General features: G+C 40.8%; 1 protein-coding gene and 1 long non-coding RNA gene across 2 annotated transcripts in view; one reads left to right on the top strand and one right to left on the bottom strand.

Annotated features, from left to right (window-relative positions):
* NRK (Nik related kinase) overlaps positions 1-10,208 on the top strand; it is a gene marked incomplete at both ends in the record, with an annotated part of 100,386 nt that extends 90,178 nt beyond the window's left edge. The window contains 3 exons of the mRNA XM_084269134.1: positions 105-264; positions 9,174-9,313; positions 10,125-10,208. Of these exons, the coding sequence (XP_084125260.1) occupies positions 105-264; positions 9,174-9,313; positions 10,125-10,208 (384 nt within the window). The remainder of the gene's footprint in view (positions 1-104; positions 265-9,173; positions 9,314-10,124) is intronic.
* LOC311195709 lies at positions 944-7,623 on the bottom strand. The gene is made up of 4 exons (XR_014617521.1): positions 7,495-7,623; positions 7,140-7,216; positions 4,091-4,215; positions 944-1,195 (listed from the first exon to the last, which is right to left on the bottom strand). It is a non-coding gene; the product is annotated as an uncharacterized lncRNA (long non-coding RNA).
* Positions 10,209-18,448: the final 8,240 nt, after the last annotated feature.

Here is an 18,448-nt window from a genome sequence, read left to right as displayed (position 1 = left end):
AGCCATGAGCTGGTTGTTTCTATTGCTCTGCCAAGCTAGCTAGATGTAGTCACTAAAATTGCAGAGCGTTCTCTGATATAAATCTTAGTAAAATATGGTTGTAGATCCAGGGGACAATTCGCCCACATGCCATCATCATCCTCCCGAATACCAGCGGAATGGAGCTCTTACTCACCTACGAAGATGAAGGCGTCTACATTGATATATACGGGCACTTCACGAAGGAGACTGTGTTACAGTGGGGAGAGATGCCTGCCTCTGTAGGTACGTATCACAAGCAGCACTTGATTAAACAGGTGATTCTGCTGCATGAAGCCTGACTTCTTTACGAGGTTTGTATCTGTGTGCAAGTGGTTGTATGGCCCATAAAGCAACTTCTGAGCAAACCAGGTGTGTGAAGAGTAAATGGATTTGTGTTTGTGTTAAGACAGGCAGTGGTTGCAACAAGGTCTTCACGTTCGAAACATGGTGGTTGGTATCCTTGTCACACTGTTTATTGCATCATACCTTGACCAGGCAGCCAGACTTCACCGAGCTGTGGCTTACCAGCAGCTTTCACAGAGAGAATGATGGGTATTAGAGGTGCAAAAGGTGCCCTTGGCTTCCTGCTTTGGTTATTCATAGCCCAGAATTTTGTTAAAATTCACAGCTATGGAGAGGTCAGTTACTGAAGAGGCCTGTAACTGCTGCCAAATGGCCCCTGAGGTTTGTCCCTGCAAACTCGCAGTGCTGCCAGCCCAGGGTATTTCTAATAGATTCTCAATCTCTGCACACTTGCAGTTGGCTTTGTAGGAGAAGATTCTGTGATCATATTGTAGCCAGGACAGCTGTTTGTTTCACCTTCCCCAGAGGGATTCAAGTTAACAGTGTGGGGAAAACTGAGAACAACACAGGCAGATTTTTATTATTTGCTGCTTTTAATTTCTTTCTTGGCTCACTCCTGCATCTTTAAACTAACATGCCAACAAATTTAAAAAAAAACAAGACACTTAGATTGTACAGAAACATATTATCAGCTTGGCAGAAACTGGATGCCACAGTGAAAAATCAAGGAGGTTCACCTTTCTCCTTTCAGTTCTGGCTGGGTAGTTCTAGGCAAAGTCCATTGAAATCAACAGAATAGCATCCCTGAGTAAATGCCAGCTTTGACATTTTTAGAGGGTTTTCAGGAGTGCTGAGGGTGAGATGCCCACCTCTGGAACACAAATCACGACAGTAGTACTTAGCTTTTGAACTGTTTCAATAAAATTCAGCAACAAAACTGGTTCAGTTTAAAAAAAAACAAAACCAACCAGGTACAAGGTTATAAGCTGTATAGTGTCCCCTCCCTCCGCTCAATAGCTCTATCTCCAGTTTTCAGCCCATATGCAGAGCTACAGGGTGTAATTAAAGTGTATCGAGTCAGTTCTAATGGTCTAATACATAGAAATTTTACATCCCCTCTGAATTAATGCAAGCAACACCATAAGAAACAAGCAATAATAAAAAAGCAATTACTTAGCCAGGGTAAGAAGAGTCCTAATGAGAAATATTGAACGTAATTGAAAGCTGCACTGACAAATGCTGTCTGAAGGAGGCAAGCTTGCAGTAAGCATGTCATTATAGGACATGGTTACTTAGGCCTTAGTAAAAGTAGCAGGCTACTTAACATGAATGTTTTGTTCAAACTCATGTCTTAACCCCTTATGGGGTGCCTATATGATAAACGATTTTCATTAGTATTTAAACTCTCCTTTGTTTTCCTACATGTACTTCATCAGTTACAACTCCTTGTTCCTGCCTTGGGAAGAAAGAATTTTAAAATCAGCTGCATTTATATAAGTGACCTGCCAGAGATTAACCCTAAGCTCGTGTTTAGTACTTTTTAAACCGTGGATGTTACTTGTAATTAGTACAGGCTTTTCTGTTTGCACTAGTGTTACTATATGCTAGTCCCAAAGAGTCACTGTTACTAGATAGATAGTGTGTTTCAAAGATGAGCAATTGATAAGGAACAAAGGAGGTTCTTAGGTCCTGCCCTAGAAAGGGAGATTTCACAAGAAGGGTCATATAGATCTGTGGCTCCTACTTGGCAACTTGCAGTTTGTGTCACTGGGCACTGATTGCTCTGGAAGCTTTTTCACTTAATCTAGACAAGGGTTTGCAGGAACAACCTCAGAAGTGGAGCAAGGAGAGCTTAAGCTCTTCTCTCTAATGTTGCTGAAAGTACTGAATCATCAGACCCACAGACACCAGAGGTTTGTGACGATTCTTGCAGCCTGGGAATCCCACTGCCTTGACTTGAGTAAAAAAAGTCCTTGTGTGTACCCAGTTGGCATTGAAGTGAATAATTGGGCCAGCTGAACCAGCTGAATGTATGATCTTTTGTGCCAGTTAATTACTCTTAATTTAAAACATCCTTTAGTATGCATCTGCCTAGGCACGATAGTCTCAATTTCTTAAGGCTGATTATATCTTAGTAGCAGGAATGTCATTTGGACGTTTGCCTTTCCACATGCTGCTGCAGTTATTTCTCCTGTGTTTCAGCACACCACTAGGATAATCATGTGCATGGAAAGCTGTCAGTACAACATTGCCCAAGCGTTTTTTGTTACAGTATTTTAGGGCAGTTAAATAGAAAGAGGATGCAGAAGATGCTTCTGAGGGCTGGCATCCTGTCTGGTGACTTTTACCAGGGAGAAGTTTGGAGTCTTGCCTGCGTAACTAGTTCAGATTTTTTCTCTGTAGTTGATCTAGTGAAATGGGCACCACCAGATGGGAAGGGGGTGTCCATCCCGGGTGAGGAAGCTCAGACAGGTATAATGAAACATCCTGCTGAGGCAGCAGAGGGTGAGTCAGACAGAATGTTTTGGACAGTAAGGTTAGGGGAGCTGAGCACACAGCTAGCTCTTCGTAGAACTTCTCCCTGCGCTCAGGAAGCAAAACTCTGGGCTTTCTCTGGAAGGAAAGGTGTCTGTCCCCATCCATCTGTCTCTTATTATTTATCCTTATGCGGATTCCACCACCGATGGGAGGCAGTCTCCAAACAGCCCCTCTCAGTTGTCATTGGAAAATTTTCCAGTGTGTTGGCCTGAGAACCCTTGTGTTTCTGCTGCAGCAGTTCTGGTATCTCAGAAACTAATTTCTTTGGAACAGAAATGCTGATCTTTGATGTGGTACAAGATGAATTCAACTTGGGATTGGAATCACATTTCCAATAAAAACAAATTAATCCAACCTATAGCTCAACACACAATTCAAACTTTAAACAGAGAGCTCTGTAAAATATTATATTGTTTCCCACTAGCTACTATTAATTTTTTTGATCCTTTGAAATTCCTGGCTCCAGACAAAAACATGAACTATTATGAGAGAACTGTGAAAAGCAGTGTTATTTGCATGGCCAAACTTAGGGGGGAATGTGAAAGTTTCGTAAGAGTTTTAATTTTCCTGGAATTTCCAGACCGTTTCAGACCTCACAAAGTCTGTATGAGCTTATCTCAAACTTTTCACTCTGTGTTTCAGAGATAGAAAGGGTTTGTGTTAACCTCAGGGTACTCTCTAGTCATCCTTTGCTCATTTCTTGATTTCTTTAAACAGTCATTTTGAAAGGGAACTTTTGTAGTTGGTGAGAATATCTTGACTATAAAAAAAATAGTTTGTATTATAATTGATGGATTTAGGGCATGGAATCTAAATATAGCTTACTATTATAGTCTTTAAGTTGGGACCTCTGTGACCAATCTGTTAATAAGAAATTGGAGAGAGGAAACTCAAATCCTAGGGGAAATTAAAATTGTAGAAGTACTCTATCTATGTTTAATCTGAAAGATATTTCACGTATGTAGGGCTAAGTACAAATATAACTATAATGTTTTCTTTCTATAAAACATGATTTTAAAAGGGTTTAAGAAACATCAAGTTAATAAGATTTGGGAGCACTTTTGCCCTTTTGTGTGAGTAATGAATTATTTACAGTATGTAGGCTTAGAGGGTTGTCAGAAAACCGGATACTCCCAGAGTGGGGAACCAATAAAAGTTCCTTATTTCCTTTGCCTTATGCCTGTTAGAAGGAAAAAAGGATGCTGTGTAGGGAAACAGACAGCATTACCTCGAAGGGCAGCTGGATTACTGCCTCAGTGCTCCAACTTGAACCAGTTGGTGTCCCCCTCATGCCACAGAAAAAGCCTGCTGGTATCTGATTCTTGTTGGTCAGATCTGCTGTGCACCTTTTCCCTGGGAAGCAGCAAAAAACATTCAAACAAACAGACTGTCACCCCCAGGCACGTTTCTGGGTTGGGTTATCAGTTCTACTGGAATAATTGCAAAGGAGTCAGCACCAACAGGGAAGAGGGAAGCTTTGGAATGGGGATGCATTGAAACATATGTGTTCAGGGGGAAAAAGAGATTTAATCATGAATTTATTCCTGGTTTGCCTGGGGTGGTTAGGGAGCTGGGTATGTTAGCCCTTGTTCAGTGCAACATACTGCAGAAAAATGTTGTCCCTCCATGGCCAATTTCTTAATTTGCCCATTTGTGACTTTATTCAGCTTTAAAGGGCTTTTTCCTCCTTGGTTTTGACTCTCTAGCCTCTCTTGTTTAGTAACAGTTCTCCACAGCTATGGCTGGAGGAAGAAAAATACCCCCTTCTATCTGGGTGGGAGAAATAATAACAGCAAAACTAAGAGAAGTTACCAACTCTTTCCTCAGTTTCCTACCCAAAATCACTTTAACTTTGGGGGCAGCAAGTTTTAAAACACAGGCAACAGACAGAATTACATGCAGGTAGCTAATGGGTCCCTTGTCAGTGATCAGCAGCCTCACTGGAGAGCTTGAGGCTGGGCTTCAGGGGAACGAGCTTTGTTGGATCACGGGACACTTGGTATTTCTGTGGGTTGTTTCCACTCCCAGTCCTCAACATGTACATCTGCCATTTCTCTACAAACAAACAAACATGCTTTCCCCAGAGAGTGGGGAACCAGTAAAAGTCCTGGTTTCATACTGGGTTTGAAGGGCCAAAGAGGGGTTCTGCAGAAGTGCACTCAGTTTTAAGATCTGTATGGTCTCTAACAGCTGGTATCTTTTACTGTCAGCCAAGTCATCACTGGATACTCTCCTTATAGCATTTGTGCCCAGCTGCATACTTGCCTGAAGCAACACTCTCAAACATGTATACAAAAGCCTCAGTAGCTTTTTTTCCATTGAAGTTCAGTAAAGTGGTGAATATTCTCTTTTACCCTGTGAAATAGAGCTTGATGTCATGACTTGGGCATGCAAAAGTGGGTCAGACTCATTAAATTCATGTTCAGTGTATTCATTTCAAACTTCTTGGAATCAGTTGCCTGGAGAATTTTTTGGAGTCTCCATCACTAGAGGTCTTTAAGGTCAGGTTAGACAAACAGTTGTCAGAAGTGATACTGATGTGGCAGCAAAGGTGTGTTAAGGTCCTTTCCAGTCCTATTTCTGTAATCAGGAAAATCAGGGGGAAAAAAAATCAAGAAAGCCCAATTTTAGGATACTTTTCTAAAAGCTGGCCTGATTCTGCTCTCATGCAGAGGTCCGTTGGGAATAACTGCTTAGGGAAGTGTGCCAAATTCAGTACATGAGATCAGAAAAGGGATTTTTGAAGGGAAAGTGTTTAAAAAGGAAAAGAAATGTTAAGAAGGAAAGAAAGATTGTAGCAGCAACTGGGTTCTGTGGTACCAAGTACACTTGTCCCATTCAGACTGTGTGTGAGGGGTGTGAGACTGAGATCGTTTGCCCATGTCAGTGACACTTCACTGAAGCTAATGGATCCAATATGGCTCAGTAATTTCTTTCACATTTTCTCCCTCAACCATTTCCCCTTTAAGCAGTCACTTCCCTGAATGGGGCTCTACTCAATTTAACACACAGGGTAAACAGGAAGTACCGGGTCTCGCCCCAAGTTTAGAGCTTGGCTAATGCTTTCATGATAAGAAATTGATTTGGAACTCACTTGGCTATATGAACTTTACCATATACATTCTCTGATGTCCAGGGAGTAATGCTGGTGTACATGGTCTAACAAAAACCACAGCTCATGCTGTGGTGAAGCAGGGGAGCTTCAGGTAACTCTGACTAACTTGGTTCCAGTACATTAAGCAGTATCAGCACATCAGCCTGAATCAGTATGTGCCTTTGCTGCTGAGTTACTATCCAAAGGACCAGTCTGGGGTTGCTAGAAACCAGTATGGTCTTGCACTGTGTGTAATATAAGCACCCTTCGTGTTGCCAGCCAGAAGCATGGGGTATTTTATCTAAACCATGTTAGGGTAGAAAGTAGACTTAAAATAACTATTCCTAAATTTCTCATGCTATAGGAACTTTATTCTAATCTGCTCTCAATTCATGTAACCTGGAACACTTCTAAGCGTTCCAGAATAGGAAGATTAGCAAGATGTGGTACTGACCTTTGAATTCACAGCCTGCTATCCTCCAGATGTATGGATAAATCCTTATAACCAGACAACCCCACAAATGGTATAAAGGGGCTTTTTTGTTGTTGTTGTTGACATGTTATTCTGCAGATGCAATTTCAGAAAGAACTTTCTGATTCTACTACAGGAACAAATTTTTGTGCTACTTGTATTTCAAAACTTGCCACTGCCAGTTGACAAATCCGGAGTATATCAGCCAGGCAGCAGAGCATCAGTGGCTGAACTTGGTTTATCTGGTTTTTTTATGTTCCTAATGTTCTTGGAGACCTGGTCTCTTCTGAACATTGCAGTAGTGGTCCGGTTAACCAGGGCAAAATAAAGCTGTTACTGAGAGCTGCAAGGATGCTATCAAATCTGCCAAAGGCATGGATACTGCTTACACTGACTTAGCATATTAAAATCACAGAATCATGGAATCGTTTAGGTTGGAAAATACTTTTAAGATCGAGTCCAACCATTAACTCAGTATTGCCAAGTCCATCCCTAAGTTTTATCTCTATCTCTAAATGCCATGTCTACATGTCATCTAAATACCTCCAGGGATGGTGACTTCTGTGGGCAGCCAGTTCCAATGATTGGCACCCGTTTCGCTGAATAACAATAGTCAATCTAAATATCCAACCTAAACCTCCCCTGCTGCAGCTTGAGGCCATTTCATCTCGTCCTGTTGCTTGTAACTTGGAAGAAGAGACTGACACTGACCTGGATACAACATCTTTTCAGGTAGTTTTAGTCTCCCCTCGGCCTCCTTGTCTCTGGACAACTTGAGTGCAGATTTCCTGTAGTGGAAAAGGAGAGTTATGAGTGGATAAGGTCTTTCCTGCTGGACCCAAATGACCTACACTAAACAGCACGGCCACAGAATGCTTTCCTGCTGGTTACATAGATGCAGCTGCCTCGCTGTCCCACCCCCCCAGAACCACGGTGTGCTTCTGGCTCTGTCAAGTTCAAAAGTGAAGTTTGAAAAGGTTAATGTGGGGTCAGTTGTTACAAAAAGTAGCACAGGTCTGAGTATTGTATCATTTTTATCACCTCTTTATCTGTGGTCTGGGCCTACCTTTCTAGATGCTAACTGCACACTGCCTGGGTGCTGCCCTGGTGCTCATCATGATACTGCTGCAGTGATTCAGCTGTGTTCACGACAGTCTTCACAGCCTGCAGCAGCAGTGCCCTGCTCACAGCCTGGGAACTGCAGCATAAAGAAAAGATTTTAAGATCTATTCATTTTAGGTGTTTGACTTTTAGAAAATACTCTTCCCCCCCTTCTCTCCTCCCACTTCTCAGTTGCTCACTGCTGGTTTACTTTGCAAACAGGGTGGTTTCTTCCTCTTTTCTCATGACTAGGAGGATACTGGCAAAGAATTTTCTTGCTCTCAGCTCAGTGTGCACAAAGAATAATTGAAAGAAATTATACTGAACAGATGCAGGGGAAATTCGTGGACTTTGAGGGGAACTAAAAATCACACAACATTGTAGCCAAACCACATGTTTCCAAGGAGATACAATTTTCATAGACTTGCTCTGATAAGAATTATAGAGCAAGGATTCCAAGTCAATAGTAAATCAGAAACTGCTAGAAAGAGGATATACAGTCTCTTTTTGCTGTCCTCCTGATGTAGGATAGTGGGCTGTTGTTGCTTCCTATATCAGTGTGTACTGAAAGTTTTAATTTTAAGAAAAAAAAATCTAACTCAACATGTCAGGTTTTAAGAACAGACACTGCTCATCCTAGTAACACAGGGGAAGGAAGCACTGTCCACTGAAGCTAAAAACCAGCCAAAGGCACATAATCCTTCTCAGTCATTTCAGAGCACCAGAATACTCAGCCTAATAAATAACAGTTCTGAGTTGAGCAAGAAGAACAGTTTCTGAGTATTGACTATCAACAGAGCATAACTAATGTGTTTTTATCTTGGAAGCCCACACATGCACTAATCAGAGTCTTCCATTGAAACTGTGCCTGATTTGAAATCTGTGGTGCTAACCCCCTAATCACTATTCCAATTTCTCACCTAATTGCAGGATTTAAAGGGGGCAGTGTAGTAAGCTTCTGCAGTGCTGGACTATCCTCTTTTGGTTTGGGAGATACTGTATGTAGGCAGCGATGGGAATGCAACAGTTACAATACATCAAATTAATCATGCCATAGTCTCAGATTCAAAAGCATTTAGGTTTTGGACTGAGCTGAAGGGTCTAGTAAATACAAACCAAACTTCCTAATAGCAGGCTAAAGAGAAGACAGACAAGACTTTCCTTGGACATGTGCAGTAAAAGGATGAGAGGCAAAATGGGCATGAATTGCACCAAGAGAATTTCTAATTGGGTATTAGGAAGAAATTTTTAAACATGAAAGTAGTGATGCATTGCAGCAGGGGCTCAGAGATGTTGTGAAATATCTCTCAAAACATGTCTGGACAAAGTCCCCAGGAACCTTGTCTAATTGGGGGTGGGACTTAAGATGCCACTCAGAGGTTTCCTTCAACTTTTTGTGCTTTGAAAATACACAATAGTAGCAAACTTAAGGTTTATGTCTAGAGTCCAAAATGAATCTAAAGAAAGGAGAATCTGAAAATTAGTTAGTTTCCAAGGTTTTTTGTGTAAACTTGACAGTACATTCTGAATTATTTGCATTTTATCAGACAGAAATGCTTCAGATCCATATTGACATAAATGAGGCAAGAATCAGTCTTTCAGCTGTTAAATAGTATCATTTTTTTTCTTTTTTTTTCCTTTTAGCTTACCTTCAATCTAATCAGGTCATGGGCTGGGGAGAGAAGGCGATTGAACTGCGCTCTGTGGAAACTGGAAATCTGGAAGGAGTATTTATGCACAAGAAAGCACAGAAGCTAAAATTTCTGTGTGAAAGAAATGACAAGGTACAGAGATGACTACAGGGTGGTGATTCAGCAAAAATGAGTAATAGTTGACTGTGACACTAGCACCATATAATTTTTGTAACTTTGTTTTTACATTAGTTATTTCTTACCTTAGGATAGTTTTCCCCATTCCCAGCAAATGTGAGCACTCCCTCTGGATATTCCTCACTTCTGCCAGCTCTAATAACTCCTATCCCACCCAGCCTTAACAGTTACCAGAGCTGATAACAAATACAGCCATTGCTAACTGGCCAGACTCCAGCACAACAGCTGCAGTGGGGAGGGCTACTGGGCCAGCCCTGATGATGTCCAGCTACAGGACTGTCCCCGGGGCGGCCAAAATTACAGGCAATTCAGAGCAGCCAGCACAGAAAAAACCCAACACTCTAATGTCTGAGATATCACAGGCACTGGAGTATGGACAATCAAGCATGATTTCTTGCATTTAGTGGTTCTTGATAAATATTCTGTGAAATCTGCCTAGTCCCACTGATGTATTTAGAAAACCAGGGCCACACAACTCTTCAGGCTAAATAATTGTTTTAAAATGTTCTCATGTGTCTTTCTAAATAGGAAAAGAAATATACAGAAAAATAGATCCCAGTTGTACCACAAATGTAATTTCACTTTCAAAAGTTTCTCATGGGATTAGAATTGAATTGTTATATATATATATATATACACACACACATATATATGTATATCTCCTTGTATTTGGGGCTGTGGCATTCTCTCATATTTCCTCTATGCATAAAAATATTCTTGTAAATGTAAACTGACAGTAGCATATCTCTTCTTTTTCCCTTTCAAGGTGTTCTTTGCATCTGTACAGTCAGGAGGCAGCAGTCAAATATACTTTATGACTCTTGGTCAAAATGTACTGTTCAACTGGTAAACCGTGTGAAAATGAAGGATGCTCTGAGATTCACTGAGGGCAGCAGTGTAAAATGCTGGGGGTTAATGTACACAACTTTGCACTTTGTACCTGCAAAAAATTGTCATTATGAACTTAACAAAATTCATACTCAGTTTGGAAAGAAATCCATTTTGCTGTTGAAGTATTGCAAACATGTTTAGTTTGTCTCTTAATATATGTTGCAAACCAAGATTGTATTCACAGTGTTAGGAGAGAACAACTTTAGTGAAGAATGTAGCCAATATAAGAAGCTCCCTACTCTGAAAAGTAGCATACAGTTTCATTTTCACAGATGATGTCATGTTATAATCTCAAACTGAAGTCTCTTTCTTTTTTGGACAGCAACATCTGTAGGGAGATATAAAACCACAAACAAGTTGGGTGACAAATTCAACTCTAGTTTGAATTGGGGTTTGGCTGCCTTTGCATTTTAAGCAAGCTGTTACTGTTTCACCAAGACTAGTTTGTGCAAGTCTTATAATCAGTGAAACAGCAACTGTTGGTGGTGCACACAGGGACACTTGAGGGATCGTGTCCTGTGCTAGGTGAAGGGTGCATTTCACTGCAGAGCTGTACAATCAGCTGCTGGGAGACATGTGCCCCACCTGGTAGGTTTTACAAAACGTAGGGGACAGATTTCATGTCTCTTTCAGGGTGCCTGAGCCCGTAGACACGGCAACTGTAGAATGTATTTATAAGAATAGTTTAAATAGTAGTTTGTTAAAATCATATATGCATAAAGCATTATGGACTTGAACCTGTAACTTTTATTCAGACATGGGACCCACACTCATAGAAGGTGATTTAAAGGCACTACCCATGTACAAAAGGGCACAGGATCAGGAACCTTTTCTTCCCTTCTTGCTCTTTCAGCATCAAGTTGTCATGTATTTGTGTGTAAATCTAACCCTTCCACAATGGATGCTAAGATTAACAAACATATTCTTAATATAGTTATGAAAATATCCAAAGAGTTAATCTATTATAAATAGAATATATAAATAATTTCAGGTGTTTTTCTGTGCTAATTACATCTAAATAAAGCTGCATCCACTAGTGTTATTGGTGCCAGTGTTTCTGCATAAACTCTGTTCTCAGGGGCTTGTAACTTGGCCATGAAACTATACAGATATAATATATATATACTATATATAAACATATACTATGACTATATTGTAGGGTTTAATGCAATCTGCATTTAGCTGATTTTTTTTTAATGGATGTGCTTTGGAAATGTAAAGCAGCAAATGTAATACAAAAGAGCTCGTTCCAGACATGATACAGTATGGATGGCACTGTAGGCAGAAGTGAAAGTGCTACCTACAGTGTTTGAAAACAGATATTTTTTACTTGAAATATGTGATACTGAAAGGTGCAGGGAAAGTGTGCTGGAATATCTGGTCGTCTACCTCAAGAATGATGATTCAAAGTTGACTAAGAAGGGGAGAAATAAAGTTGTTAGAACTGGTAGCTGTTTTGTACAGTGTGTCGGGTTCAGTCACGCTGTGAGCACGAGGTGCTTCAGTTGCACCCATCAGCTCCAGAACTGGTATCCTGGGATATGTCAGCAGCGAATCAAACTAGGGGTTAATCACCCTTCCCCATCTCGGCACCTCCACTGCTGCAGGTTGATCAGAGATGCCTGTGCTGTTGCTGTCTGGTTCTTTGGCTGTGTGGAGGACTGCACTTTCCATTAACCTAGCACTTTTCACAAGCACTAGTTTATCTCAAAATGTATAGTGTTTTCAATGAAGTATTTTCCTTTTAAATGTGTGAACTTAAGAGAAAAGTAAGCCTAAGACCGTATTAAAAAACATGTGCAGTTAAATACTTAAAGTGGTTCTTAATGTATACAAGTAATGAGCTTGTGTACAGACTTAAAATCCAAATGGTATATTGTGCTTGGACAGAGCTGTGTGAAAGCAGGAGATCTCTGTCTGTCTGCAGTAACGTCCCTACCTGCTGCCACTGCCAGGACTGGGGCAAATGAGCAAGACATGGCTGGGCTCCCTGTGCTGCTCAGCGCTGGGCTCCCTGTGCTGCTCAGCACTGGGCTTGCTTTGTTCAACTTTCACCAAAAAAAACCCCAACAAAACCCAAGTAAACCCAAACTTGTAACAGAAACAGAGATGAAAGTTACAATTACAGGCAAAAAGTAATTTTCAGACAATCAGAAATATAGCTGACTTGCTTTTCACATAAAATAAAAAGGCTAAGAGACTGTGAAGAAAGAACAACTTTCATTTTGTACCCTGTAGGTGTGCAAAACTTGCTGGCACATCTGCTCATGCTACAAGCAATCAGTAATCCAGGCTTTCCTAGGCTATTTTTAAAGTGTGCTTATCTCAGCGGCCTCTGTGTTACATGGGACGCATGTGAATTTCTTCCCTCTCCCATTTTGGTGTTCACAGGTAGGAGGCACGTTTTTTTCTTGATGCTAGTGAAAAAGAATTTAGCAGAGAATAGTGGGAATTTAGAACCACCCCTTGTAACAGGTTAAAGAAGCAAATGTGATCAGAATTGTTCAGTGGTGGTGTATTAGAGAAGCGCGGCAGTAAGTTGACAGGCTGTAAAGCTGTTTAGCTCCATGCCAGGAGCAGGGGGCAGGAAAAGCAAGTTCAGGAGAGGGAATGAGCACTGTGACAATGAGATTTTAATTTTTCACTGTTTCCATCTATTAGCTCTCTTTTCTTTCCAGCTCTGATTCAGGGTGTAGTGGGTTGGGTTTTCATCTGCCATCTTGCATGTAAAACCATTGGAATTATTTGGGTTACATCCATGTCTAAAGATGGAAAGAACAAGGCCCTTAGAGGTGAATTCTTTTAAAGGATTTAGAAGTGGTACTGCAAATAGCAATAGCAACTGGATGCAACAAGAAGACATTGGCATTTTCTCTTTGTGAAGAGAAAATAAAAATGATTGAAGATGAGAAAGAGCCCAGAGATGTTGAGAAGAGTAACAGAAGAGAGAAGAAGTGACTGAAGAGGAGGAAAAAGCTGAAGAAAATAAATAGGACTAGCCAAAGGAGGGAGGGAGTGGATGTCTGGAACTGTGTATTTCTGTAGGAGGAATAAAAAGTAGGTTAAGAGGTGTTAAGGAAAAGAAAGTAACCAAAGAAATGGAAAGGTATCTGGAGTGACCAGGTGGTCAGAACAGTGAAGGAAATTGTGTTTGAAATAACCATCCAGCTCAGAGTTCAAAGGCTGGAGAGTGGAAAAAAAAAATAAAATCCAGAGACCCAAGTTGATCCTGACATAAATTTAACTATGCAAATTGTGTATCAGATTTGTAGGTTCATTTTGTGAAGTGTTTCTCTACCTGTACTCTTCCACTAACTTTTAAAACCAAGGAGTCAACTGCTGAACACTGTGTTTTTCTAGTGATGTCACTTTTATCTGAACAAATGCTATTGGGGCAGAAGGGCAAAACATTAGGGGCCCATGTCAGAAATCCTCTGGTACATGCAGTATCCTAATGACAGGTGCTGCTCCTACTGTTATATATTTGCCAAACAAAATTGTGCTAATTCTAAGGTAGTATCATATGTGCCTGCTCTCACTGAGGAATGGTGAACTGTTCTGCAGCCTGAACCTTGACACATGACTTCAAAACGTGGGAACAATACAAGCTATGTACTGTACATTATCATTCCCTAATGTTGACATTGTACAACTGATACAGTAATAAATAATACTCTGAAAATCAAAACTAGTATTGTGCTTGTGAAGTTCTGTTATATTGGTGTGAGCTATTGTAAAAATCATAGAGGGCTTTGCTATTGTTTCCCAAATCCAGTCAGTACCCCTAGGGAAACATTTATAGCTGCCTGTTGAGACAAAATTAATATATTTCCTTGCAGTGGATAAAGATGTTGAGGTGACAGTGTGAGAATTCAGCCTAGGCAGAGTGCTGCTAAGGGTGGCAGCTGGCGCTGTGCTGTGTACACCGCTAATGAGCTTCACAAGTGAGTTTCTGTGCTGCCACTGTTCTCCTTACACTAATACTCAGTGGGAGGAGGGCAGTGGAACCAGAGTGAGCTGACAGCTTGCAGTCACTGATGCCACAAGAACTGGTTTCCATGGATGTGCACTGGCTGGAATGCCAGGCTAGCACAGCGTGCTTTTTCTCAGGTATGCTCATGCTGTCTTTGTTGCTGCATATAAAATGTATTGCTGTCCATAAGTGGAGGTGTGACAGCACATGGCATCTGTACCATTTATGAATTAAGAAAGTTGCCATTTATGCCACTGTTGGGAGTTGGGCATGAGGCAAGATTTCTCTTTTTTTTTTTTTTTTAAAGTTAAGAGTATCTTTCATCAGTGTTTTATTTCTTTTAACCATGACACAGAGCATGTTGCCAGCATTTGAAGTACAGAGTGGGATCTGTATTACAAGTTTAAAGATACCATAGTTGCTTGATTGGGTAGCTAGCTTAGTTTCACCAGTCACTACTGGTTTTTCCACCAAAACTTATTTCTGAGCTTTATTAATACAATACAGCTGGATTATTTGACAGCAGTTACTTCAAATGAATCTCACTCTCCACCACAAAGAGGAAATTATCAGGTTTCAGATCCAGTATGATTCTTGGTTGGACAGATGTTATCTCCTTTTTATTTGCTTACTTCCCTTAAAATCAGGACTAATTGTTCTAGGTAGAGAAGAACAAGAATTCTGGTTTCCAGCTTCACCAGTGAGTCAGTTTAGCTCAGATGTCTCTGCTATAAAAAAAAGTACAGTGATTCTACAGGCATTATTAGTGGACTGGAAGATGTCATTAATGGTGTGGAAAAAACCTACTAAGATATAAGAAGTATTTTTTTCTAGAACCAGCATGAAAAAATCTTGTACCCAGCCCTGTATATGTGAAAAGAATTGCAGGTGAGGATCTGATGTTTCTTCTTTTGAGGTGATCCTTTCTTGTTTTCTCACTGTAGATGTGTTACCTTGCCACAGGTTGGTAACACGTGCAGTGAGCAGTGCTGATTTTCCTTAAGACACTGTTCTTCCCCTTGCTTCTAATAGCAGATTTTTTCAAAGCAGGCTACAGTTTCTACCTTCTGTATCAGCTATTACCGGTTTGTTGGGTTTCCCTACCTTCCCCCCCCTCCCCCCCCCCCCCCCATTTTTAGCCAAGGTGATTCTACAGTTTCCAGGAAGAATCCTAGGGACAGTATTTGTCTTTTCCACGTTTTACAAACAGACAGAAATAAGCAAACTTTGGGGGGCTTGTCTACAAAATGTGTCAGGAACCTGGACTTGAGGAAACAGTCAGTAAACTGGTCCTTGTGCTTTCTACCATCTCTTCGAAAAGAAGCTAGTTTACCTTCTTCATTAAGAATTCTCCATGCTCACATGTGCTCAATATAAGCTCTTACAAAAGCCTCTCCCCCAGGCTCCCAGCAGGCACGATGCTCCAGCCTGAATGGCTGGGTCATGGAAGGAAATTTGCCAGCAGCTGCAGTTCTGGGTCAGCCCAACCAAAAAAGAGCAGTAAAGGTGGTGTGAGAAAGGACACAGCAGTGGCTGAAATCTGAACACGACACCTGATAGAGGTCTTCAGGCAAAGTAAAACTGGACAAAGTGCCCAAAGATTAGAGCAAATAAAGGCAACTCCAAATCTAACCTCCAATTACTAGGTTTGGGCATTGATCTAGACTGTCTGAAGTAGTGCTGAACTTCTGTATTTTTATCCAATACATACACTAAGCTTGATTCCTACAGCAAGTGCTAGAAGGAATGTCAGAAGGTGTTGCATGGGTAACTAAGATCTCCCCCAGCCCTTGCTTGTTGACATGACTGACATGCAGGTACAGAGTACACCCATTTTATCAGTGGTGTGCCAGCCATCATGAGTAGTCATCTCATCCTACCCTTAAATATAGGAATATTCTGTGGCAAATATGGACTAAACAAAAAGCAAGCTAAGCTGGACCCAACTATGGCACTAGTGTGACTGCTAAGTAAAATTCAACTTATCTATGACTACTCTTTCTCCAGTCATCCTTGCTCATGATCCTTTCCTGCTTCCTATCCCGAGTTGTTCAATTAAAGTAGATTGAAAACGTGAAAAAAACATGAAAAAAGATTGCTAGAAACTGAACCCACTAGGAGATGCAGGAGCATCCATCCATATACCAATTCTCCTGAAACAGCTCCTGTCATACAAGCAAGTAATGGAAGAGATGCATACTGGACTCTGAAACAACTTTCTGATGTCAGCAGGTTAAGACCAGTCCCTGACTTGCTCTTTCTTGAGGCAGCAGTCAGGACCAAGCTAATCCATGTTTTACTTAGTCCCCTCCTCCCCTCCACACACACACACACACATATTTCATTCCAGCCCTGTATACTTCTAAGTCCATATCTCTTTTTGTGCTGTACATTCTATAAGGTGTGGCACAAAAATCAGCATTATCAGTGCCAAAAGGCAATTGTGAGATGGCCACTAAATTCCATCCAACGTAAGAAAGCAACCATCTCTCTAGAATGTGCAAGATAGTAACCCCCCCCCCCCCCCAAAAAAAAAAGGGAAGGGGAGGCATGAATTAGGGAGCACTACTAAGGAACACACAGAATTCCTCTCTCCCTGGTAGAAACTGACCAACCTTAAGAACCCTTCAAACTTACTGTGAGCAGAATTGCCCCAATGAAGTTGTTTACCCACGCTGCACTTTTAAAAGCATTAGATAGACCAGTTTATATCTCACCATCACAAAACACTTCTGCAAACAAAACAATGCCAGTCTAAAGTGAAAGCGTTTGGGGTTTTGTTTCATAATAGGAAAAACTAAAATATCTTCTTTAATTTACAACTATTTGCTAAACAGTAGAGCTAGGCAGCAAGATGCAGCCACACACACACTCTCTGCAAGTTACAGAAGGTATCAAGCAAACTGTAAATAGCTTTGTACCATCTATTGCTACTGGAGTTCAAATGAAATGGCATTTTAATTTTAGCTTTGATTTGCATTTAGAAGTACTTTGTTTTGTGGTACCAAATTGCTCTGGGAGAAATTGTTTTCTCCAAATACCATCATAAAAGCTACCTTACAAGTTCAGTTCTGTGTTTAGACAGCCATATTTAAGTTAAATGAAACATGAGCAAACCTGCAATCTATATAAAAGACTCCTATAGATTCTAAAACCTGTGCAATAAATCAAGGTTCCACATAACAAAAGTGTAAGAGATCTTCCTGCTGATAGCCCACCACTTTCTTGAACTGCTCTTCAAAGTACATACAGCTGATTAAAGGGCAAGAGGATGTCTGCTGGGTAATCACCTCAAATGTTATTTTAGCATTATTTAATCGCTTCCTGTTATTTTCTAGGTTAATTTAACAAAAGGAGATAATGGTGAAATGTCTTAGAAAGGCTTTCCATTTTTGTCCTCAAAACACTTTGTGGTGAACAACTGTGTTTCACAGTAAGCTTCATGATCTTGCACAATAGCTAATTCTGTTTTTAATCTCCAGCATCACCTTTTATTCTTTTGTGGCTTTCGTTTCTCCAACATAGATGTTACATTTGACAGCACGTAATAACATCCTCCCATTCAGCACAGCCCCTTCCCTACTGGCACTGCTATAGAGGGTAACTGCTGCTATTCTTAAGGTGTGTTGTACATAAAAACTGCGATACTTGGCTGCTAATTATGTCTGAGAATATAAGACTACTGATTGACTGGAGGTCGACACTGGTATGGTTCAGCATGCTTAGTTCTATGTATGTGAAAAGTCATATTGTCTTCAATGAGCTTCTTCCATGCCCCAGTGGAACAGGCTCAATGCAAGACACTGAGCTGCCCGTTTTCAAGGGTCTGATACAGCCACCTGCTGGCAGCTCATCACCATTCCTTACTGAATCTGCGAGTTTCCCATTCAGGCACAGCTGTTCCGCTGGTCGGGTGTGGCAGGGAAATCACATCTAGAGGAGCTTACAGACATAACCAGTCATTAAAACACGCTGTTGACATGCTGCCAGGAAAAGACATTTATTTACCCTGTTCCAGCTTTGAAATTGGTATGTTAGCTGGACCTCTGCTGGTGAGAAAGAAGGTAAAAGGAATGAGTTCCTAACAGAGGAAACTATCTTGTACCTCAAACTGAAATGCATACAAATTTATCCTTATAAAGTTATTACCTCAACTATCCTATCAGTCCATATTGGCCCATCATCACCCCACAAAAGCTACAGCTTCATAGTTTTCATGACTGAAA

The sequence above is a fragment of the Gallinula chloropus genome, assembly GCF_964237585.1.
Source record: "Gallinula chloropus genome assembly, chromosome: 11".
Taxonomy (NCBI): Eukaryota; Metazoa; Chordata; class Aves; order Gruiformes; family Rallidae; genus Gallinula; species Gallinula chloropus.
This window is presented reverse-complemented; position numbering and strand designations above follow the sequence as displayed.